Genomic DNA, 26,252 nt, shown 5'->3' with positions numbered 1-26,252 from the left:
CATATATATACTAAATATGTATATTGTTTCTTGGTTAGTAATTATAGTTTCTTGGTTAGTAATCAATATATCTATTGCTTAAATGTGAATGTAATTGTAACATGATCAGACAAAATAATCTATTGGTTAATAATGGCAAAAGGAAAATAGAAATCACAAAAATGATGTGCATTGTCTTAATTTGCTTAACAAATCATGATAAATGTATTTTTCTGTCACACGTGTAAAGTAATAATGAATATGCATGAGATGATTGGTTTCAATTGGCCCTATTAGACTTTAATGGGATTTCCTGTGGCAGACCTGCCGCAGACTGTTCCTGTGGCATACTAGTATGCGGCAAGTCTGCAGCAAAATTTCATCCTGCCGCAGATCTGCCGCAGACTGTTCCTGTGGCATACTGGTATGCGGCAAGTCTGCAGCAAAATTTCTTTCTGCCGCATACTTCGGCATACTCTTTGCCGCAGACTTTTGTCTGCGGCAGGTCTGCGGCAGATCTGCGGCAGGTCTGCGGCAGGTCTGCGGCAGGTCTGCGGCATACTTTTCACTTTCCTATGGGTATGGCCATCGACTTTGTACACAAATTTCCCATGGAGTACCTCTCAAATCAAAGTGGAACGATTTATGAAAATTATAATGATGCATTCTTGTCACATTTGTGATAAATTAGAACTTTTCTAAGTTTGGTTAGAATAGATAATGAACTTTTTGAGAAAACTAAAAAACTTGACATCATAATGTTATGTATGGGACAAATCGGGAGAGGACGCAGCCTCATTGAAAAATAGACATGGTCATGATTTTTTTTATTTGCCAAATTAATTGGGGGATAAAAGGAATCTGTTATGTGAGTGTCAGTTTCTAACTTTCATTCACTTATTTTATATGATTTTTTTAAATTGTCCCATACGTAATGCCTGAATTTCATTTCATGCAATTTGGGCCCGAATAAATTTGCATATTTACAATTTTTTTTTGATTCAGAAACTTCAACTCATGCTATTTGATGATGTGTATCACATTCCTTTCCTTTCAAAATAAAAATTTGGTGTTTGAGAGGACATTATCTTGGACCTGCCCATTTACAGACCGTCACCATGTCACCATGGACGTTAGCCATTAGGCCTGGCAATGTACACCTCTTCTTTCCAAACCTGCAACAGTGGACCTCTATTTACAGACTATACTGTAGCCTCTTGACGTGGCCCACTTCGGATTTGGGTGTGCGAAGCACACCCTTCGGGGTGCGGAGCACCCCCAGAGCAGCCGCAGGCTCTGAAGGGGCCTCTTAACTAATGATTCGCGCCATTTCTGCTGTCATTTTTTTTTCAAGTAATAAGTTACTAGGTAAACCCTATTTTCACAGAAATTTTTTTTCGGTGATATTCAAGCCAATGAGAGCGTTATAACCCGATCACATGACATCAATTTTAATATTCATAAGTCCTTCGTTAATGATATGCACGATTCACAAATCCGAAAATGGCGTCCGCCGTCTCAGTCTCAGAAGGTATCAAGTATACCTCAACTTTCTTGAAAATCGAAAGATTTAAGAATCCACAAGTAAAAGCGAGTAAAAGCATTCAAATATGCCTTGTAAGGTTGTGATGTTTTTGTGAATCTGCCCACAGGATTCGGAAAAAGTGTCATATTTCATGCATTACCGCTGTGCACAGATTATCTTCGTCACGCTGCCTAGGCTCCGAAACAGCTGAGTGCAAGCGCAGCTAATCAACCAATGTTTGTTTCAAGAACAGACGTTTTATACTGAATTCATTGATCGGGTAGTAGAAAAGTATGCAACTAAGAACAGATATATGAGGGAGGCGAATTATATTTAGACTAATCAACAAATGGCTCTACGAAGAATTTCATTTGACAACATCGAGTGCTTTATAAATATATATGAGTATGTGTTTTATTCATTATACGATGAATAATTCATAACCGACAACAGAAATGGCGCGAATCACTAGTTAAAAGGCCCTTGAGGTGCTTCGCACCCGGGGTGCTCCGCACCCCAAAGGGTGTGCTTCGCACACTCAAAACCGTAGTGGGCCACGTCAAGAGGCAACAGACTATGTCACCGTGGACGTTAGACCTGGCAGTACACATCTCTTCTTTCCAAACCTTCAACAGTGGACCTCTATTTACAGACCATGTCACCGTGACCGTTAGACCTGGCAATACACACCTCTTCTTTACAAACCTGCAACAGTGGACTTCTATTAAACAGACTATGTCACCGTGGACGTTATACCTGGCAATACACACCTCCTCTTTCCAAAATTGCAACAGTGGACCTCTATTTACAGACTATGACACCGTGAACGTTAGACCTGGCAGTACACACCTCTTCTTTCCAAACCTGCAACAGTGGATCTCTATTACAGACCATGTCACCGTGGACGTTAGACCTGGCAATACCATACCTGCCAACCTGAGACGAGAGAAATTAGGAGTAAATTTTTCTGGATGGACTACGAGGTCGCGAACCACCGAAGGATTGGGGTAGTAGCCCGTAGATTGGGGGGGGGGGGGCAGAGATGCCAACCCTATAGGATGGCTGTCAGTAACATTTACCATATTTGTCCGTAACAAATGGGGGTCTTTCCGTAACGCAAGACACCGCAGCATAATTTTCGCGCAAAACGTGCACAAACACCCAATCACTCTTACTGCATTTCGAACCTACCATATTCAAGTCCAAAATAAAGATGTGCATAAAAACGTTTTTAAAAATCTGTTTGCAGTCAAAGGATCTCCTTCTCGGGTACTCGCTCTTTTGAGTGAATCCATGATAATATTCAGGAAGAAAACACCTCGTTCAAGCGTCGAATGGCAAATTCGAATCCACAGTCAAATGGCAGAGCTCGTATTCTACACACGCACACGTACACTCACCAGTACCACAGACACACCATACAGCCCAGGCCGCTAGGCCCGGCGTTCATGAACAACAACACACCGTATACCGCACTGCACTTGCAATGCGCCCGCTGAATCACCGAAGTCTTCGCTACTATATTGCGGGCGCCATGCGCACGATCATCTACCCCCATGCTCCCCTCAAAAGGCACGAACGCACGTAGCATACGTAGCGGCCGTGTTGTTTTGGAATTAAACAAGATGGCGGCGGACGGACCATGTGCGCGAAAGTGTCTATCCAGTGTAGTCAAATTCAGTGAACCTATGAGTGAATGCGTGCGACATGCAGCGCTGTGTGCGGAGGCTATGTGATAAGGCGGCATTCGCTATATAAAGTACTTATGTTTATCGTTTCCCCGTAAGGCGTGATCTGGTTATCAGTGTGTGTGTGTGTGTGTGTATTGGGTTTTTACAGACGTGTATCAATCAGATATGATTATTTACGTCTGGGACCGACCTTTTAACGTCACCATCCGAAAGACGTGACTCAGTTTCGAACCTGCGTCCTCGGCTGAATCAGTTTGTAACTTCCACTTTTTAGCTGGATTACAGGCGCACGCCACAACGCCACAGTGCTGTGTTATGCTTTAGTCTTATGCAACAGTCGTTTGTTTTAAAAATATTTTAAAATTACAAAAAATCGGAGTTTTGAGGCATGCAATCGGAATTCGGAGTGGGTATGAAAAAAGCGGAGTAACTCCGCCTAAATCGGAGTGGTTGGCAGGTATGCAATACACACCTCTTCTTTCCAAACCTGCAACAGTGGACCTCTATTTACAGACCATGTCACCGTGGACGTTAGACCTGGCAATACACACCTCATCTTTACAAACCTGCAACAGTGGACCTCTATTTACAGACCATGTCACCGTGGACGTTAGACCTGGCAATACATACCTCTTCTTTTCAAACCTGCAACAGTGGACCTCTATTTACAGACCATGTCACCGTGGATGTTAGACCTGGCAATACACACACCTTCTTTCCAAACCTGCAACAATGGACCTCTATTTACAGACCATGTCACCGTGGACGTTAGACCTGGCAGTACACACACCTTCTTTCCAAACCTGCAACAGTGGACCTCTATTTACAGACCATGTCACCGTGGACGTTAGACCTGGCAATACACAACTCTTCTTTCCAAACCTGCAACAGTGGACCTCTATTTACAGACCATGTCACCATGGACGTTAGACCTGGCAATACACACCTCTTCTTTACAAACCTGCAACAGTGGACCTCTATTTACAGACCATGTCACCCTGGACGTAAGACCTGGCAATACACACATGCAACAGTGGACCTCTATTTACAGACTATGTCACCGTGGACGTTGGACCTGGCAATACACACCTCTTTTTTCCAAACCTGCAACAGTGGACTTCTATTTACAGACCATGTCCCCGTGGACGTTAGACCTGGCAATGCACACCTCTTCTTTACAAACCCGCAACAGTGGACCTCTATTTACAGATCATGTCACCCTGGACGTTAGACCTGGCAATACACACATGCAACAGTGGACCTCTATTTACAGACTATGTCACCGTGGACGTTAGACCTGGCAGTACACACATCTTTTTTCCAAACCTGCAACAGTGGACTTCTATTTACAGACCATGTCACCCTGGACGTTAGACCTGGCCATACACACATGCAACAGTGGACCTCTATTTACAGACTATGTCACCGTGGACGTTAGACCTGGCAATACACACCTCTTAATTCCAAACCTGCAACAGTGGACCTCTATTTACAGATATGTCACCGTGGACGTTAGACCTGGCAGTACACACCTCTTATTTACAAACCTGCAACAGTGGACTTCTGTATTCACCGTCAGGGCTGTTTGAATAAAATCATGTCGATTTTAGTCATGATTTAAATCACTTTGATTTTAAAATATAAATCACTGTATATAAATCAACTTTCCTGAAGAAAAAAAAATGTTTTCACAACTTTTCCCTTCTTTACAATTATTCTCAAATTTATCATTTATAATCTTGGCTTTATCTGTTTTGACACTTAAAATATATGGTATACCATGTAGAAGTCTGATTTAAACCACTGTTTATATTTCTTCCCCATCGAGCAATGTTTTCAATGGGTCTGCGGCAGTAGACAACTATATTATGCAAATAAATTTAAAAAAACAAATTTAAGTGGATTATTCTGTAAAATATTACCATAAACCATGATCAAATAATGCTTTTTACCAGTAAATACCGGTAAAAACCGGGAAATACAGGGAAATATAAATTTTGTTCTCTCTGATCATATTCAATTGGTCTTGGTCATTTGCTCCGGCGATAATTACTCTTGCCATGGTTGCTCCAGCGACATTGCTCCCCCGACAATTGCTCCGGTGATAAATGCTCCGGCAACAAATGCTCCAACGACAATTCCTTCTTACATGGGGAAAAACTTCTATGGAATTGTCACTGGAGCAATTGTCATAGAAGTTTAATATTTTTATCATCAGAGTAAAAGTTGCTGGAGTGAGTGACAGGAGCAATTGTTGCTCTTCAAAGAGGAAATGTGCTCAGTGCAACTGTGGCCTGAGTATGCGTTGGATGACCCAGAAGGCTCATTTGAAGCAGAATGAAATCGAATCATGCATTTCATTAGTGAACATGCAATGGTAAACCAATTAATATTGCAATAAGCTCACAAAAAAAAATGTATTTCTGATTGTGTGCAGCAAAAATTGTATAGCAATAGGCGAGTTTGTGTGAAGTATGCCAGTGTGCATGTTTTAATGTGAGTGCACACATTGGTTAGGGTTTTGAGGAATGTCAGATTTTCAGGTATTTCCGGAAATCCAGATTTTTTTATCTATAACAAAAAAAATTCTGTTTTTTCCCTTATTATCCCATTTTTTTCTTTTCTCTTGTTCTCTCCGTTTTCTCCGGGAAAGCAGAATGATTTTTAAAAAGAAATAGATTAAAATAAAAGAACAAAATCAAGCACACGAAAGTCATCAAATGGTCTAGGATATTAGACGGAAAACGCACATTTTTGGTGTTAAAATCTGGTAATCTTCGATAAACAACTAGAAAGTAGAAGTCCCTACGTAGGGAACAGCAACGAAAGAACGGATACGTGAACCATTCAACAATCCACACGCATGCTTCCAATAGCGTTGGTCGCCTGTTGCCATAATCTCAGCGTGCCAGCGCCGGTGGGAATATCACTGGGTGCTGGGTGCTAGCATACGTGTACTGCGATAATTTCGTCGGAAAGATGGGGGTTTGATCTTCATGAAAGCAAACTTTTATCTTCGAAATAGCATGGAATAAGACAGAACCTTGAATATAATGTATTTGGAAGCATGCTGGATTGTGTAAAATATTTGATTGAAGATCTTTTATTGGAAATCTTTTTGCCTTTTGGAAATATCCTGAATATGGAATTAGACAGAACAGCGATGAGCAATACAAACAATGTTTACGCTGGAATAAAAAACAAGTGGAACTGGAAATGGACAGAGGAAAAAGATTGCCATGGAGTGTTTCTTAGTGATAACATGTACATGAGGAAAATAAACAAAAAGGGCATTGCATGTTGCAAATTTTTACAATGCGAGATCAACTATGGGAATGGAGGTAAGCAAGACATTTTACGCCATACAGGGATGTCACCACAAAGGCTTAGCAAAGCGATGTAAATGCATACATTAGGAGTGTGAAGTATTTATGTTGCATGTGCTGTGAAATTTTCTTGTAATTAAAAGTGTACAATATGGGAGAAAAAAGGTATAATTGTTTTTGTTTATTTTTATGTGGCAAATTTTGATATCAACCTACATGTACCTACTGTAGCAAGTTTCAAAAACTGCAGATTTTAAACTTGACAAATATTTCAGGACAGTTCAGTCTAATTTCTATCTTCAGAATTTTTTATACTTGCAATTTTCTACATCAAAATATACAATATATTTAAGGGGAAAGACCCCTCAGATATGCTCAGATTGCACCAGAGAGCATCTAAAACCCCAGAGCTTCCAGAGCCCTTAACTCTTTGTTTGCTTTGTTCGCCGATTTGCACGGACGTAGGCGTGCCAACTTCGCATTTTTGCACAGATGTATACGAGTCAATTAGACATTCATAATACCGCTCGCAGTGTGTAGCCACGCGTTGCGTTTACTATTGTTTACATTGTATACATCGCACACTTTCCGGTAAACTGTTTTTCTTCATAGTGTTACATTCGAAATTACCGTGTATTTAGCGGTTTTCTTTGGATTTTTTTTACTGATGTTACGATGGCACCTGCTGGAAAACGTCAACGTGTGTTTAGTGTAGAGGAGGCTCGAGATCTTGTTACTATGGAAGCATGGAGCATGGACTCTGATTCCGACGAATCGAGCAGTGACGAAGACTCTAGTGATAAAAGTGTTCCCTGAGAGTAGACTGATAGAATAAGAATGAATAAAAATTAATGAAAGAGCTAGAGATGACAGCAAGAAAGAGAGTAGACTGATAGAATAAGAATGAATAAAAAAATGAAAGAAGGAGATAGAGATGACAGCAAGAAAGAGAGTAGACAGTGATAGAATAAGAATGAATAAAAATAATGAAAGAAAGAGATAGAGATGACAGCAAGAAAGAGAGTAGACTGATAGAATAAGAATGAATAAAAATTAATGAAAGAGCTAGAGATGACAGCAAGAAAGAGAGTAGACAGTGATAGAATAAGAATGAATAAAACTAATGAAAGAAAGATGTATCCTGTCTTGCCGTCATCTTTATATCTTTCTTTTATTATCTTTATTCATTCTTATGCTATCAGTGTTTACTCTCTTTCTTTCCGTCATCTCTATCTTATTATTATTATCATTTTCCTATCTATATGTACCCTATGTCTTGCCGTCATCTGTATATCTTTTTCTTATTATCTTTATTCATTATTATGCTATGAGTGTAATACTCTCTTTCTTGCCGTCATCTCTATCTCATTATTATTATCATTTTCCTATCTATATGTACCCTATGTCTTGCCGTCATCTCTATATCTTTCTCTTATTATCTTTATTCATTCTTATGCTATCAGTGTTTACTCTCTTTCTTTCCGTCATCTCTATCTTATTATTATTATCATTTTCCTATCTATAATTATGTACCCTATGTCTTGCCGTCATCTCTATATCTTTCTCTTATTATCTTTATTCATTCTTATGCTATCAGTGTTTACTCTCTTTCTTGCCGTCATCTCTATCTTATTATTATTATCATTTTCCTATCTATATGTACCCTATGTCTTGCCGTCATCTGTATATCTTTCTCTTATTATCTTTATTCATTCTTATGCTATCAGTGTTTACTCTCTTTCTTGCCGTCATCTCTATCTTATTATTATTATTATTTTCCTATCAATATGTATCCTATGTCTTGCCGTCATCTCTATATATTTCTCTTATTATCTTTATTCATTCTTGTGCTATCAGTGTTTACTCTCTTTCTTTCCGTCATCTCTATCTTTTTATTATTATCATTTTCCTATCTATATGTACCCTATGTCTTGCCGTCATCTCTATATCTTTCTCTTATTATCTTTATTCATTCTTATGCTATCAGTGTTTACTCTCTTTCTTTCCGTCATCTCTATCTTATTATTATTATCATTTTCCTATCTATATGTACCCTATGTCTTGCCGTCATCTCTATATCTTTCTCTTATTATCTTTATTCATTCTTATGCTATCAGTGTTTACTCTCTTTCTTTCCGTCATCTCTATCTCATTATTATTGTTATTTTCGTATCAATATGTATCCTGTCTTGCCGTCATCTTTATCTCTTTCTCTTATAATCTTTATTCACAGTAAAGTCCTTTCATTTCATATCACTATTTCTCTCTCATAATGTCTCTCACGTCCGTTCTCCATATTTTATTCATTGCATACTCCACTCGTCAATCATTTCTGATAATAAGCTCTCTCACAATAAAGTAAATGGAAAACAATGCAATATAGTTTATATTTTAAGATTGATTCATTCTTTCTTTGTATATCTATGGCTGTGATAAATGTACTTGAAATCAATTTTATTGAGGGGTAAAGAAGGTGAGAGAACAGATGCGGTGAACATTCATAATGAGACATTTCAATAAGATGCTGATTATGTCATGTATATCACATATAATATATTATGCCTATACCATTTTTACATGCTCATACCAGTGGGCAAAATCAATAACATTCTCTTATTTCTTATTGACTTATCATGGCACAACAAAGAAAAACATCCCCACGACGTCCCTTTTCATGCCCCGCTAAACCGGACATTGACAATAACCTGGGGTAATAGGGATTTCAATGGGCAGATTAGCCCATTGTCAAGGGTGGCTGAGCGGGGTACTTTCAAGTCTCTCCCTATTGAACTTCTTTTCTTCAACAACCTAAATACTAACCTTCTGAATTGTTAGAATACTTGAGCAAGGTATGTAAAGAAAGGTAAGAAGTCCACCTTTCTAATAGATTCGATTTGAAGATGTCTTATCATTGCTAAATAAGAAATTCTAGAGGGATAAAAAACTGCCGTAAATAAGAAAAATTAAACATTATATAATTATGATTATTATAAAAATGATAATTCAAAATATAACAAATGACGGTTCATCGAAAAGCACGTTTTCCGGTCTACAACTTTGCTGCACAATATTTTTCATCATGATCATCCAGTGAAGAGTTATAGCCTCTTGATTCAGCAGAGTCAATAAAGATTCCCTCGAAATGTGTGACCCTAAAAGAATGTGGCACAGGGGTTTTTTTTAAGTGGCGCATAAAGAGTTAAGCGGGCCCTGGACCCTGGTCGCAAGGGACTTAGCGCTCGTGATGTGCGGGAAGTGCACATGAGAGTTTTCCAATTTTGGCAGGCATGACTTTCTGGAATTTTTTAAAGCTCCACTAACATCCCTTGGTTTTGTTTGTAGGTGACAATTAGGCTGTTTTGATTTTTTTTTTTATCTACAGCAGTCTTTTGCATCAGTTGTTGAGGCAAAAAGCAATTCAAAATACAGGTAGCTCTGTCTAAGTCAAATCTCTTGGGACCACAAAAATTTGTTCGACTTAGGCAAAATTCAACTTAGAAATAGTAAAGAACACAGTTTCTATATCATTTGGTGCAATAAAATATTTCGACTTAGGCAAGTTCAACTGAGGCAGAGTTGACTGTATAAAAAATAAGCATTTTTAATCATATTTCACAGTTTTTGTCTCGCCTGCGTAGCAGGATCGAGACATAGGCGCCGTTTTTTCCAACGGCGGTGGCATCAACAATAAAATTTGCTCTTAATCAAAAACCCCTTGGTCAATTTTGATCAAACTTGCACAGAAGGGTTATTAGGCAGCCCAAATAATGTGGAATAGTTTTCAGGTCATATGTCGAGGTCAAAGGTCATCTGAGGTCAACTTTTCGAAATCTTAACCTGAAAACTTAACTTTGGCTCTAATTTCTAAACCGCTTGCCCAATTTTCATCAAACTTGCACAGTAGGGTTATTGGGCAGCCCAAATAATGTGGAGCAATTTTCAGGTCACATGTCAAGGTCAAAGGTCATCTGAGGTCAACTTTCTGAAATCTTAACCTGAAAACTTAACCTTGGCTCTAATTTCAAAACCGCTTGTCCAATTTTCATCAAACTTACACAGTAGGGTTATTGGGCAGCCCAAATAATGTTGAGCAATTTTCAGGTCACATGTCAAGGTCAAAGGTCATCTGAGTTCAACTCTCCGAAATCGTAACCTGAAAACTTAACCTTGGCACTAATTTCAAAACCGCTTCTTTGATTTTCATCAAACTTGCACAGTAGGATTATTGGGCAGCCCAAATAATGTTGAGTGATTTTCAGGTCACATGTCAAGGTCAAAGGTCATGTGATTTCAACTTTCCGAAATCGTAACCTGAAAACTTAACCTTGGCTCTAATTTCAAAACTGCTTCTTTGATTTTCATCAAACTTGCACAGGAGGGTTATTGGGCAACCCAAATAATGTGGAGCGATTTTCAGGTCACCTGTCAAGGTCAAAAGTCATCTGAGGTTAAAGAGGAATTCTGGTACTTGCAATAACCAAAAATAAATTTTTCACAGAATTGAACTCAACTTACACAGAATCATGACAAAAATAAATAAATAATATATGCCAAATCATTTTCAAAAAAAATTCTGAAATGACAGAGTAATGATAAAATTAAGATCAGAAAAAATTCTCAAAAATCCTGACTGCATGTAGTATAGTCCCACATGCTGTTTTCTGTGTTTGTTAACCCAGGAAAACATGTGGTAATGCAATTAAGAAAGGTCTGAATTACACAGCTCTTAATTTTGTTGTTCTAAAGATGTGCTATAACACGTGATAAGCACAATAAAAGTGTTCCCAACAGATATCTAGTAAAAGTAGATTTCTTTACCAGAGCCAGAATTGGGCTTTAACTTTCCGAAATCTTAACCTGAAAACGTAACCTTGGCTCTAATTTCAAAACCCTTGCCCAATTTTCATCAAACTTGCACAGTAGGGTTATTGGCAGCCCAAATAATGTGGAGCAATTTTCAGGTCACATGTCAAGGTCAAAGCTCATCTGATTTCAAATTTCTGAAATTTTAGCTTGAAAACCTAACTGTAGCTCTCATTTCAAATTTGTGTGCTAGTTTATTTAACAGTTCATATAATGGATGTATGAACAAAGATTTGCCCTCCAAATGAGAAAATTTTCTATTTAACAATTAAGCACATTGTGTCAATTACTTCATCATGTAACTTTGGTGACATTATTTTTTTTATATATATGTGTGCTACTACTGAAATGAATAATATGTTAAAGAAAAATAGCTACCATTTACCAATCGCGCGATGCAGGCGAGACTGCCAGGTGGCGTTTCACTTGTTCCCATATTTACCAGACGCCCCCCTTATTTACCAGACGGTATATACCGGCGGTATTTACCGCTACCGGTATTTACCACCCAACCCTAGCTAGTGGACCCCTGTATTTCCTGACTATGTCACCGTGGACGTTAGGTTTGGCAATACACACCTCTTCTTTACAAACCTGCAACAGTGGACTCCTGTATGCACAGACTATATCACCGTGGACTTAAGGTTTGGCAATACACACCCCTTCTTTAGGAACCTTCAAAAGTGGACCCCTAAATGACTTTTTATTGACTGCTGTATGAAAAATTCTTGACAAAAAATCCTGATTTACTCCAAAAACCTTAATGTAACATGCCCCAAAAAACATGCAGACGAGAAAGAACGCTTAGTGTACAATATAGAATGATCGACGTGAGTTTGAATGGCTTGCGCATGGAATGAGTATGATCGCACTGTTGTCTGCTCCGTCGACTCCAGGCGACAATGCCAGTGAACAGTCGGGGAACAGAGTCGAGAAAACTAGTGAAAGGGTTAAAAATGTGCCAATAGTAGACATTCATGATATTTGGACGAAAAACCATCCCTAAGGGCCATTCCATGAATTATGGGACATATATGGAACCAAACTTTCAACTTGTTATTTCTCAAATATCTTTTCATTTTCAAGTGTTATTGCTCCAGTAATCATCAAGGATCAATGAGGTTTATAATTTCCAGCCTTTAATGTGCTCTGATATCCCTCCATTATGCCAAAAAAAAATTGTTTGGTTGCCCTCCACCAACCGACCCTCTGAAAATGGCCCGACTTGAACTTTTTTTTTTTTTGATTTTTTTTTTTTTTTTTACTTTCCACTGAAATGAAAAAATCACACCCAAATCATAGCAAAACATATGAAATGTAACCTGAAAAGTAATTTTCATACCAAAATCCTAGCAAAACATATGAAATGTAACATGAAAAGTCATTTTCAGTTGTTCTTTGTTTTTTACTCCCTTCTAAGTCCTATTTTCACATGAAATATGTTCCAAAAATTTAAAAAATAAAAAAAAAAAAACTTTTTCCGACCGATCGACCTTATTTTTCACAAATTCCATTCTTGGGCAACCAAACAATTTTTTTTGTTTTTGCCTTAAGCAGATCCAGAACTATACACAAAATGGAATGCGTTGGACTACATACATACTGTACTTTTACTTAACGTGGCATTTTATAGAAAATGGTGATGATATTGGGTATTGGGTAATGTTAAGGACAAGTTATTACGTACACACAACCATGTTTAGTTTTCTCAAATGAAATTGCATCGTCTCATAAAAATTACCATTTTAGTTGATATGGACAAACTGTTACGTAACTAACTGGAATGTGACAACTAACTAACATTTTTTAATTTGTCTCTAAACTTACAGAACTGTTTGCACTGAGTTATGTGTTTGACAACTTAGTAAGATGTCAGCAATTAAAATAAAATTAAACTTTGATAAATATATATTCCGTAGTTTAGGCGGCAGATTTTTTTCTTCAAAATGTCATATTTTTTCCATGTCCTCTTATTTGAAGTCTCATTGCTCCTCAATGAATCAGGTAATATATATTGTGGAGTAGGTCTAGTCAAGATGTATTTACCCTACGAAAATTGAATGAAAATATTCATACTTTTTCCAATGGCAACAATGTTAGTGGAAAAATCACCATAAAGTGTAACGTAACTAATCGTGGAATTACCCCTATGGAAAATAATGTATTAAGGAATTGTCTCATGATTGCATATTGGCCAATCACACTATACATGTAGTGTTTATGCACAGTGTAAAATATATGAATAGAAAAGAACTTTGAATTTACCGAATTTACATGTACAGATGTGTACATCTATATCATAATATGAGATATCATAACACAATATCATCAAAAATATGAGATGCAAATGGATAATGTATGTACCACAGTGTCGAATTGGATTAAATAGTAATAGGCGGACTTATCAAACGTTCAGTTTACCATGAGAAATGGATTTTTACAGTGATTTGAAATGAGGGAAAAATGTTCACAGCAGGCTCAAAAATACTTTTTTTCATGAGGGCTATTTTGAATAATTGGAGGAAAAAAATCGTCCTTGTGAACATGTGCACGGGGGCTATTTTGAGGCTCACAAGGGCTATTTTTTATAACATTGTTTTCAATGCTGAGTCTAATAAATAATAATTCTACCCCCTTATTGTGAAGGCCTACATGTAAGTCACATAACCCCGGCACCTGCACGGTGCCCCGCCATGTCCAAATACGGCAGTTGAATGACAAATATGGTAATTCCCGGGCACTGTATGGGTACCGGGGTCATTATGTGACTTAACGCCATGCACAATAAAAGCAACAGACTGCATTAAATAGATTCATGTCATTCAACATTCAACCAAAAAACTCCAGTCCACATACCCTGTCACTGAGTTATATTTTGGATGTAATTTTCGTAAATTTAGCCCATCAACCATGCCAGTCTGTATCACTAACTTGTCCATCGTGATTTGTGATCGATGTCGACTTTGAATTCAGAGGTGGTTTGCAATCACAACCACACCGGCTCCGAATACTCGGGGATCACAACATGCACAGTATACAGTCTGTGCGTGCACAATTGAACGCATTCATCAAATATGTGAGACGCAAATTTACGCCTGCATAATGCATGCAAGCTGAAGAAGCGCTGATCCTGCAGTTCGTGTAGGTGAAATAATGGAAGTTTCGCACAGCGAAAATGAGCGTTGTGTTAATGTACAAATCTCCAAAATAGCCATATAACCCGCAGAATTTAACGTTAGCGGAATAAAAGTATCGAAAAAAAACGTATCGCAAAGTACTGCAGAAATAGTGCTTAAAAGAAGCAAGGAAACAATTTGGCCAAACTTTCGCTCCGCTTCAGATTCGAAGAAAGTGGGGCCATGGGCTATTTTTCATGTGATCTCATTTTTTTTGCCCCCGTGTTGGTCTTAACGGTTGCAATTTTAAGGCTTACGGGGCCGAATCGCCCCGTCGCTCCCGTGTATTTTTTTTCGCTATTTCACAGGAATCCTACATATATCTGTGATTATCATAGTTTTTCAAATAACCTGATTATACTTTTTTTTACTACATGCAGGGCTCCACATTAAGCATTTTTTTCAAGTCAATAATCGCTTGTCGGACCTTTAACCATTCTTTTTAAATAAATACAGCCAAATTTGAAAATGAACTGGTCCAGCAGCTAATTGTGCTGGTCCCGAACCGTCGGACCAGTGGACCAGTGCTAGTGTGGAGCCCTGCTATACATGTCATTAGTGCTAGTGCATGTGATGCCCTGCTACATGTCATTATTGGTCATTCGACATGAGGTCGCCCACTATCGCGTTACACGTACATGGTAATTTTGCTGTTCATACTGTACACTTTATGTTGTACATGTATGTTAAAACCTTATATCTCAAAAAGTAAGACCTTATCATATAAAACGTATACATTTTCTGAAAGGAAATTCATTACGAAAATATGTCGTTTAAAAAATACCCCACCAGTTTTACATAGGATCCTATGTATATCAGGTGGTAGTCCAGATTCAGTCCGTTCGTTCTTTTTTATCCCCCACACACATCGCGGTCTCTCCACTGATCGCGCAATCCCCAAATTTCCGTCCACACGAATTCAGGACCCAGATTTAGAGGAATGGCTAGGTCTACTTTCAACGTTGAGGGTGTGTTATTTTACCAGCTGATTGGGTGCGCTAAACGAAAACGGTACAGAGGCTGGACTAATCAGGTGGGGAATTGGAACCCCGATTTCGTTCTCCTCATTTAAAATGTGGTCAGCGCCTTATCAGCTGCGGAAGAGAGATTATGGTATTAGATTGCAGCTGCACTCTTCACTATCTTACGTAATAGAGTAAACAAACTCTTACTGGGGCTCTGCCTGAAAGGAAAGGAGAAGTAGGAAATATATATTTTACTTGTTTTAAGATAATTTCATGTCACTCAGGATGTAGATGAAAACCAAAATGAAAATTTGAACGAAGTGAAATGACCCAGAATTGGCAAAAATATTAAAAATTTCAACTCTGAAAACTAACCCGTCGAGGCCAGTGCAGGTTTCTTTTTCACCATTCCTCTCTCCCTCAATCATGCTTTATCTCTCTCCCTGTCAAGGTCGCTTCTCCATTACATTGCCCAGCGCTTTTGTTTATTCTAGGTTTACTGCTATCTCAGATGTCTGGTAGAGGTGGAGAGCAAAAGGGGGTTTGAAGTTTAAACACTGAATTTTCGTCATGTTAATAAGGAATTCAAATCTGCACTCAGAAACCCATTTAGGTGGAAGAGGAGATTGTTGGATGACCTTGACTTTGAAAAATATGATTTTTTTTTGTGTTGTGTTATTGTCCCGATCATAAAAACTTTGCACATCCTCACATGGCCCCCAAAATATCATATTGTTTAGAAGACACTTAGACCTTTTCAACAATATATAATTGTCTTGGTTTTTCTTCTTTTTTTTTTTTTTACTGTAAACCCAGAAAAATAGATGATTCAATTTTTCAAAAAATGCCATAAATTTATAGTGACTTGTACACAGAATGCAGCTTTCAGCTGTTCCAACCCTTGAAAATGGCATTAATTGGCTATAGAACACCCTAAATCTGTTAAAACCTATCTCTTTGATATTAAATGAATATAAGGTTTTGGTTTGATAGCAAACATGTCTGAGAGAAATTTCTTAGTATATTGAAAAATAGAGATTTTGAGCCAAAAAGTTTAAGTGACAACACCCTAAATATGCAAGTTTAGGGTGTATTTCATAAATTTTGGGCACCAAGATCAGACAAACCTAATGTTCACTGATTGATCAATAATAAAGAGGGACATGTCGGCTTTTATATAAAACCATATTTGCCTTCATACCTCATGTATTTACAAAGATATTAAGGTTTAAAAAAATAGCACAAAAGTTTGAATTTTGCCATTGACTTTGTACACGTGGCACCGCTTCCGGCACTACCCTTGATGTTTCTTATTAAAAATGTTATAACTCCACCGTAGAACAACATATGACTTTGAAACTTCCTTTGTAGATACCTTTGTAGATAGCCAATTAACTAAGCTTCAGAATGATACCGAACTTGTTGGCAAAGCTTTAATTGTTCAGAAATAAATTAGTAATTACATCAGCAAACAACAGAAAAGTGTAACAGCACCACCTTTTTAGTGGGCAACCTTATGACACATGACCTACTACATATAGTGCCCCTATGGTGTCGGATGTACGCGGTGTTGGATGCATGGCCCTCGCGTACACAGATAACGCGTGGCGCGCGCGCCACGCGTTCCTGATGGGCCCGACCTAGCGCCACGCGTTCTTAAAAAAAAAAAAAAAAAAAAAAAAAAAAATCAATTTTTTTTTTTTGTGTTTTTTTTTGTTGAAAAATCAGAAAATTCCAGATTTTCTGGTCCTAGAAATCCCCAAAAACAGAATATTCTGAATTATTCGTAAGGGTTGGCAGGTATAGTATTAAAAATTCATCACATTACTTGTAATACTTGTAAAAAATCAATTTAAATTTAAAAAAAAAAAAAAAAAAAAAAAAAAAAATCAAATTTTACTTTTTTTTTTTGGGGGGGGGTCAAATTTTCCCTTGGGTCGCGCCACGCGTTTTAATTTCTTGGCGAGAGGCTGGTTGGATGTACATTGTACCTCAGACACCATTATATCTCAATTTTAAGGAAACGTGGAGTAAAGGTTTGGTGGTTGGTACATTCCTTTTAACAAACTCACATTTTATTCTAGTTTATTTAATTACCTGGTAGACTTGCTCTGGATTTTTTAAGAAAATTTAAAGATAGATGTTTTCGGTGTCGGACGTACATTGGTATTAGTACCCCACTTTGTACAAGCTGTCGTATCAAAACGAGAGTTTGGTACTCAAAGTTGTACTTCATTTTAAAACCTCTACATTGGACATAAATGAAAACATGTTTATAATAGATTTCATGTTTGTACTGGTCAGAAAATGACTAACATACATTTTGCCAACTTTTTCTAAAAATCTGTGAAAATTTCACACCATTTCAGACACTGGGTTTTCAATTAAATCTCATTACAAAAGTCTGTTTAATCATATATTTATGTAAATATAAGTCCTCTACTTTAGTTTGAGATAATATTTGAACATATTTGACGCATTTGAAAATTTGAGCTCTGGGTTAACCATTTTACGGAATTCCCCAAAGGAGACACAAAAAATGAGTGTGTCACGAATTTATGGAAACATCCATCTGTTATATGGCAAGGACTAGTAATTATGCCATGCTTGAGAGCTGGACTAGGATAAAGCAAATGGATATATGGATATTTTCAGTATTGATTACGCAAGCGATATGTGATCCTTTCATTTAACAGTTTGCTTGATCCAATGTTTTACATCATGGGCCATTTTTAATTTTCAGAGTTTTGAAATTTTGATTTTTTTTTTCCCATTACTTTTGGGGAACCTCACCCACCCACCCCATTTCTGATTAAACAAGATTAATTTGTGTTTCCTTTTTCACCCCTTTTAGGAAAAAGGGGGAATTTAGATTTTCTATTTTTTGTATTATTAAGCTACATGTAATTTCAGGTTTGGCTAAACTGGGGCAAAAAAAAAGATTGCAGCATATATTTTGTCTCATATGTAACAGAATTGATGCATCAAGTGAAGGGAGCTGCTTGGCAAGATACATCAATGATGAAGAAACCAAGCCCAACTGCAGAATGAAGAAACTTGTATTCAACAATGTTCCCCATCTGTGTTTGTTTGCACTGACTGACATCAATCAAGGAGCTGAACTTAGATACAACTATGGAGAGGATGACTACCCATGGCGCAAGGTACTGGCACATGTTTCAAATCCGTATGTTGTTTTGAACCTCAACAATGCTTATCAGTTGAAGCTTGTGAAGCCCTAAATGCACTTTCCTACAAGCTCTTTGAGATACATAATTGTTTTATCACCCACTTTGCTTGCCTTCACCTCTATAATTATTCTAAATTCATAATCATTTAATTCACTAATTCATCATCTTCCACTTCAAACTGCTAGGTTTCGGTCTGTTTAATTAACCAAAAGTGCTAAAGACGGCATTGGAGAAGAGGTAGAACTGCCCCCTCACTTTCAAGGGGGGGGGGGGTGGCAAGAGTTTCACAACACTTTTGTATCACATGGTGGCACTGAAACATCTTATGTGGTGTTCTTTGCCATCTGAAAAGGCCCTATTACTGGAAATGAAAAAAGAAGGTTCTCACTTCTCACTTCTCAAACTATTTTTGCCCTTATTGCAAAATGTTTGCCGGCGGTCATTGCCCATAGGAAAGTTTTGCGCTTGCGATATACTCCTGCTGCTGACTTGTGGCAGGTCTGCGTCAGACCTGCCGCAGGTTTTAGCTGCAAATTAGTTGTTGTGGCTGATTTGTGGCAGACCTGCGGCATACTTTTAATCATGAATATTTATGACTTCCATGCCTGTGGCTGACTTGCGGCATACTTGCTGCAAACCTGCGGCACACTTTTAATCATGAATATTCATGACTTCCATGACTACAGCTGACCTGCAGCATATTTGTGGCAGACTTCTGGCATACTTATGGCAGAACTCTGACTCTGACATACTTGCAGCAGACCTGTGGCACACTTTTAATCATGAATATTCATGACCTGTGGCTGAGTGTGGCATACTTCCGGCATACTTGTGGCATACTTGCGGCAGACCTGTGGCATACTTGCGGCAGACCTGTGGCATGATTGGGGCAGACCTTCGGCAAACCTGTGGCAGACCTCCGGCATACCTCCGGCAGACCTGCGGCATATTTGCGGCATACTTGCAGCAGAAGTCAGTATTCTTTCTGGCTCATATGAGGATATTATTTGACTTTAATAAAATATCCATTCCATACAGAAATTTTTTAATGGTTGGTCATACAATGTCACCCAGGTCAGCTTTCTGAGTGAGGTATGCTGCACAGTCTTCCACAAAGTTTTGTTCTGGGACTCACTCTGGCACAGTGCTTGCGGCTGACTTTGAGTCTGCAGCAGGCCTGCCGCATACTTTTAATTTTCCTATGGTGGTCATTTGCCTCCCACCCCCTCCCCCCCCCCCCCTCCCCCAACTCCCCCAACTTTTCAAGTAGCTGCTGTGCCTGTAAAGGATTAACCCTAATCCCATTGGGCTTTTTGAGGGTCTTGAAACCATTGGGGGGGGGGCTATTTTGGCCCCCCCCCCCCCTCTGATCTCGGCCGTTGATCGCGCGTTCGCGCCGAAATTCGGCATGCACATAGTCTGTGACGTTAACTCTTAGATTGCATAGTTAAATTTGTCAAAAATCCCTTCATTATGCTAATTAGGCACTAATTATGCATAATTATGCATGAATTCTAATTAAGAGTAATTAATCACTTCATGAAGCTCTAAATGTGCTGAATTTTGGTTTAGATACTCTTAGTAATGTTTCAGACAGATTATTGAGAAGAAAAAAAATGCCATCAAATTTTTTTTCTTATGTATTTTATTGTTTTTGTGAATTTCTTATGTATTTCTTTGTTTTTTTGGCCTTATTATGTCTATTGTTTTTCCGAGGTAAATTGTTGGGGACATTATTAGAGTCATAAAAAGTACATTTTTTATCAATTTCATCCATTAAAATGAAAATTAGACAAGGATTTATGAATATTTAGTGAAAACACAATTTACTTTGACTTTGTACATAAAATCATGTTTTTTACTCAAATTTGGCTTGGCGAATTTTTTTCAAGTGCGCATAGCGTCGGTACCGTATACCCGGTCGTCGCAAATTTGGTCTCAAAAGTTGCGCGAGACTTGAAACTAAAAAGTCAAAAAAATTCATGGCGCGAGCTTTTCACGTTTCAGAATTATCGTGAAAAATGTCGAGGGGGGGCCAAAAAAAGCCCCCCCCCCCCCCCAATGGGAATAGGGTTAAGCCAAGTTTTTGGCAAAGGGAGCAACAATTTTTGTACAATTACACAAAATCCGCTTGCACTGTAATTTTCCATAGAAAGAGTGTAATTTGCTTTGTTTATACAGTATTGAATTATCCTATTGTTATATACAAAGTGGTCCCTTTTTCATTCAAACATGCATTTTATAAGAAATACGTCAAATTCTTTGGCATCAACATCATAATCAGTACAAATGTCCTTTATTTTCCTTTTTATCCACTTTTGTAGGTTGATGTTACAACCAAGCCTGTTACAACCAAACCAACTAGTCTAGGTGAAACTAGTCCTTTGAACCTAGCTATTAGACATGGTGAGTTGTCTAATGCTGCCACTCCGGATCTTCAGCATAAGGGAGAAAGGCAAAGTAGGAGTGTCCATCACGAAGACAGTGATCCATGCAAACCCAGTAAAGCCCTCAGACGAGTTGAGTTTCCACATGCCACCTCTACTTTTGCAGACACTGAGGCATATTCGGCTGGTAAAACAAGTCCCCATCTGGAGGAATGTCAACCACTTAAATCCAGTCTCTCTGCCGATGTTGAGCCAGCTGCCTCTGCCAGTCTAGGTGAAACAAGTCCCTTGGACCAAGCTGTTAGACATGGTGAGTTGTCTAATGCTGCCACTCCGGATCTTCAGCATGAGGGAGAAAGGCAAAGTAGGAGTGTCCATCACGAAGACAGTGATCCATGCAAACCGAGTAAAGCCCTCAGACGAGTTGAGTTTCCACATGCCACCTCTACTTTTGCAGACACTGAGGCATATTCGGCTGTTAAATCAAGTCCCCATCTGGAGGAATGTCAACCACTTAAATCCAGTCTCTCTGCCGATGTTGAGCCAGCTGCCACTGCCAGTCTAGGTGAAACAAGTCCTTTGGACCAAGCTGTTAGACATGGTGAGTTGTCTAATGCTGCCACTCCGCATCTTCAGCATGAGGGAGAAAGGCAAAGTAGGAGTGTCCATCACGAAGACAGTGATCCATGCAAACCCAGTAAAGCCCTCAGACAAGTTGAGTTTCCACATGCCACCTCTACTTTTGCAGACACTGAGGCATATTCGGCTGGTAAAACAAGTCCCCATCTGGAGGAATGTCAACCACTTAAATCCAGTCTCTCTGCCGATGTTGAGCCAGCTGCCACTGCCAGTCTAGGTGAAACAAGTCCCTTGGACCAAGCTGTTAGACATGGTGAGTTGTCTAATGCTGCCACTCCGGATCTTCAGCATGAGGGAGAAAGGCAAAGTAGGAGTGTCCATCACGAAGACAGTGATCCATGCAAACCCAGTAAAGCCCTCAGACAAGTTGAGTTTCCACATGCCACCTCTACTTTTGCAGACACTGAGGCATATTCGGCTGGTAAAACAAGTCCCCATCTGGAGGAATGTCAACCACTTAAATCCAGTCTCTCTGCCGATGTTGAGCCAGCTGCCACTGCCAGTCTAGGTGAAACAAGTCCTTTGGACCAAGCTGTTAGACATGGTGAATTGTCTAATGCTGCCACTCCGGATCTTCAGCATGAGGGAGAAAGGCAAAGTAGGAGTGTCCATCACGAAGACAGTGATCCATGCAAACCCAGTAAAGCCCTCAGACGAGTTGAAATTCTACATGCCACCTCTACTTTTGCAGACACTGAGGCATATTCGGCTGGTAATACAAGCTCCCATCTGGAGGAATGTCAACCACCTAAATCCAGTCTATTTGCCGGTGTTGAGCCACCAGTCACTGCAAGTCTGAGCATGCAGACACTTCCAATTGCCAGTAATTGTTACAGTGCCAACCAAATAGTGACGTCATCTAATGCCACAGCTGTGATTATTGACAGTGATTCTGAAGAATCAGAACCCGATGATCCCGATTATGTACATGACCCTGATTATGTACCAGACTCTGCAAGTGATGGTGATGTTAGCTGTTCTGATGACATCTTGCAGATTCCAGAAACTAGACGCAGAAAAAAAAATTCCCCCGTTGTTGATAGTGATGATGGTAGTGTTGAGTTTGACTGTGAGCCTAGAGAATCCAATGGGGCAAACAATCAACAGGCTGAATCTTCCGATTGTCAAAATCCCAAGGTCTCCAGCTCTTCATGTGAGCAATCTGACATTGAGGTCCTCTGCACATCAAACGAAGAGGAAAGACGCAGGTGGGATAAGCCACAGTTCTGTCCCTTTTGTTTGGTGGGGCAAAAGAAGTTGCCTCGACATCTTACTACAGAGCACAAATATGAACCACAGGTCAATGAATGGCTTGGAACAAAAGAGCCAAAGAAACGTGCAAAGCTCCTGACGCTCATGAGGAATTACGGGAATTTTCTCCATAATCATAAAGTTCTAGAGGAGGGAAAAGGTACACTCATAGTTGTTTATCGGCCAAAATACAAGGCTAATGCTCGAGACTATTTGCCTTGCACAAGATGCTACGGCTACTTTGCGAAAAGTGACCTGTGGAAACACAAATGCAGCCAGGCAACTGATGAATCAGATGCTACTGATGAACCCGTTAAAAAGAAACGAAGGACTGGACTTGCAAAGGCAAGTAGAATGATGCTGCCTATCACTCCTGGAGTAAGCAAGAGAACACATGAAATTTTAGCCACCATGAAGGATGACAACATAGCTAGGGTGGTCAGGTCGGACAGGCTAATACAATTGTTTGGTGAAAAGCTGACTCTGAAGCATGGACACACCAGGGACCAGGAGGGGTATATTAGGCAGCGATTACGTGAGCTGGCACGGATGTTGTTGGAATATAGAATTCTCACAGAGCAGCCAAATGCTCAAATGGAAGACCTTATATGCCCAAAGAAATTCCATGACGTAGTTAAGGCTACAAGACAAGCTTCAGGATTCAATGGAGACGATAACATCTACACAACTCCAAGCCTGGCTCTAAAGATTGGGCACAGTCTAAAGACATGCACTGAGATACTTCGAGGGGAAGCTCTTGTGTCTGGTGATGAAGCGGTTGAAAAGAAATCCAGAGCAGTTGCTGAATTGTACAGTTTGCACTGGGAGGGGGAGGTGAGCCACCACGCTCTGAGAACCCTTGAAGAAGCCAAACGCAACAACCCCAAGATACTCCCATTGACAGAAGATGTTGTGAAGCTATCTAGGTACCTTCAAAACCAGGCAAAGACAAATCATGAAGAGCTACTGAGGTCGTCTGGGTCTGAAATGCAGAAAGCATGGGTGAAATTAGCTGAAGTCCTGCTGTCTCAAGTAATCGTCTTCAACAGAAAACGATCAGGCGAGGTGTCAAGAATGACACTGAATGATTACAACAAATGTGCTAGAGGGGAGACATGTATAGTAGATGGGGCCCTGTCTGTAGTTGAGAAGGCACTGTGTAAGGCACTATGGAGAGTAGAAATAATTGGGAAACGTTCCCGCACTGTTCCTATTCTCTTAACCACCAAAATGAAGGCAGATCTTGACACTCTAACTGAATGTAGAAAAGAGGCAGGCTTAGATCACAACAAGTACCTGTTTGGTATGCCGGGAGGTTCTGGTCATCTGCGTGGAACAGACACTCTTCGAAATCATTCAGCAAGGTGCGAAGCAAAAAACCCGGAACTTCTGCGAGCTACCAGACTTCGGAAACACATAGCTACAGTATCTCAAGTAATGAACTTGCAGGACAACGAGCTGGACATACTCGCAGGCTTTCTTGGACATGACGTACGGACACATCGAGAGTATTACCGCCTACCAGACTCAACTCTGCAGGTAGCTAAACTCTCCAAAGTACTGCTGAAGATGGAGAGTGGGGACATCAGTGGTCTAGCTGGAAAGAGCCTGAAGGATGTGCATGTGGGATCTGATGAGGGTATGAAATTTTAGCCAGTGTTGGAATTGAGAACTTTGTTCCTAAGACAAATATCAAGATGCAGGATTTTATGGCTTAGACAAAATTTTTCATTAGGGGATGACATGTACCTGCAATAGATAAGCAACAAAATGGTGTCAAATATAAGTATGACAGCCTTTTTTTTTTCTAGCCGCTTAAATTCTTATCTAGCAAACTGGTCTTGACTCTGCACCTCTGTATCTTTGTACTGTCCGTGAACACAAAGTCTCAACTCCATCATGACCAAAAAATAAGATTCACTAATTGTATGGCCAATGAACCAATAACAGATTGTTTAGCCTGATTAACCCCATTGGGCGGAATGTATCTAAGGGTATGATGCTCAGAAAATGTCCCCAAAGTAGAAATTATGCTTATTTTCTGGAAATTGATATGTACTTTTCAGAAGATGATTTCTTACATGCAAAAAGATCTTTTCAGGAAATGGTATGATACATAATCTGGGGGACATTTACGTTTAGTAAACACTGTATGGGTATTTATGTATAGCATGTCATGAACTGATTCTTGACAAAAGAAACCCATATTGACAAAGATAGTCATAGTACCGCTTAGGGCCTGTTTCGAAAGTGATTTTTTTCTCTAACGTTTACACTCTTGGTTTTTTTGGACGGGTTCACATGTACATGTACACTGTAATAAGATCTTCTTATTCGCTCATAGTTATCACTATCAATTATGACAGCTAAGGCTAGTATTAAAGACTGGCTCCACTCCAGAAAAATCTTTTTATTGAAAGCAGAAAAATCAGACGAACAGATTAAAAAAAGTTTGAAGCAAATCGGAAAATGAATAAGAAAGTTATGACTATTTTAATGATATTGAAAAATCCATTTCGACATTGATTTTTCACGCAAATTGGCAACCTTTGGTCACGTGTGATGACGTACATCATGCACTTCTCGACTGTTAGCTTACGGATATTCTATTATTATCATCATTGTTTTTAAGAATCCGTTTTAATCTTTAAACGTAAAGTCACTTTTCTTATCGATGTGTTCATGAAGTTCAAAACCATCAGCGAACGTAACTTTAGCTAATGAATTCCATGTAGAAAAATAAAAGGTATTATGTTTGGATTTATAAGATTTAATATAATACATTTAAGATAAATAAAAAATAATTAATGAGAAATACTGTTATAAATGTTGATCTATTACTAATTACAGGAGAAAATAATGTCTTATTATTATTTACATATTTCCACTGATTTTACGATTATCCAATCTTGGAAAAAAATGGATTACCACTTTTATTCTTATGTATTTATTTGTTTTGACAATTTCTTATGTTTTATATTATTTTAATTGTTATGTATTTCTTTGTTCCATGATATTTGTGCCATTACATAGATCTTCAGTGAGAAATATTTGGATACCACAATCATTATTTTATAAAGTTATTTTAAATAAGTAGACGATCTAAACTTATCAATGAAAGCAGAAAATACACGAAATATGTAAATTTTATTATTTTTATTGTTTATTAAAATCATTATCCATTATAATTACTTTTATTATAATTGCTTTTCAATATTTGAACAATTGAATTATTGCATGCTAATGAATCCGTGCATTA

At 38.7% G+C, this 26,252-nt stretch overlaps 1 protein-coding gene across 2 annotated transcripts in view; it reads left to right on the top strand.

The window, feature by feature from the left end:
- The window catches only part of LOC115923634, a 55,011-nt gene that overhangs the window by 17,283 nt on the left and 11,476 nt on the right, over positions 1-26,252 (top strand). For both annotated transcript variants that reach the window (XM_030984709.1, XM_030984710.1), the window contains 2 exons: positions 18,500-18,689; positions 21,041-24,632. In XM_030984709.1, coding sequence (XP_030840569.1) covers positions 18,500-18,689; positions 21,041-24,632 — 3,782 coding nt within the window. The remainder of the gene's footprint in view (positions 1-18,499; positions 18,690-21,040; positions 24,633-26,252) is intronic.

Source organism: Strongylocentrotus purpuratus, unplaced genomic scaffold, assembly GCF_000002235.5.
Source record: "Strongylocentrotus purpuratus isolate Spur 01 unplaced genomic scaffold, Spur_5.0 spur5_scaffold_14, whole genome shotgun sequence".
NCBI lineage: Eukaryota > Metazoa > Echinodermata > Echinoidea > Camarodonta > Strongylocentrotidae > Strongylocentrotus > Strongylocentrotus purpuratus.
The sequence above is the reverse complement of the archived record's forward strand: the minus strand, read 5'-3'. Positions and strand labels throughout refer to the sequence as shown.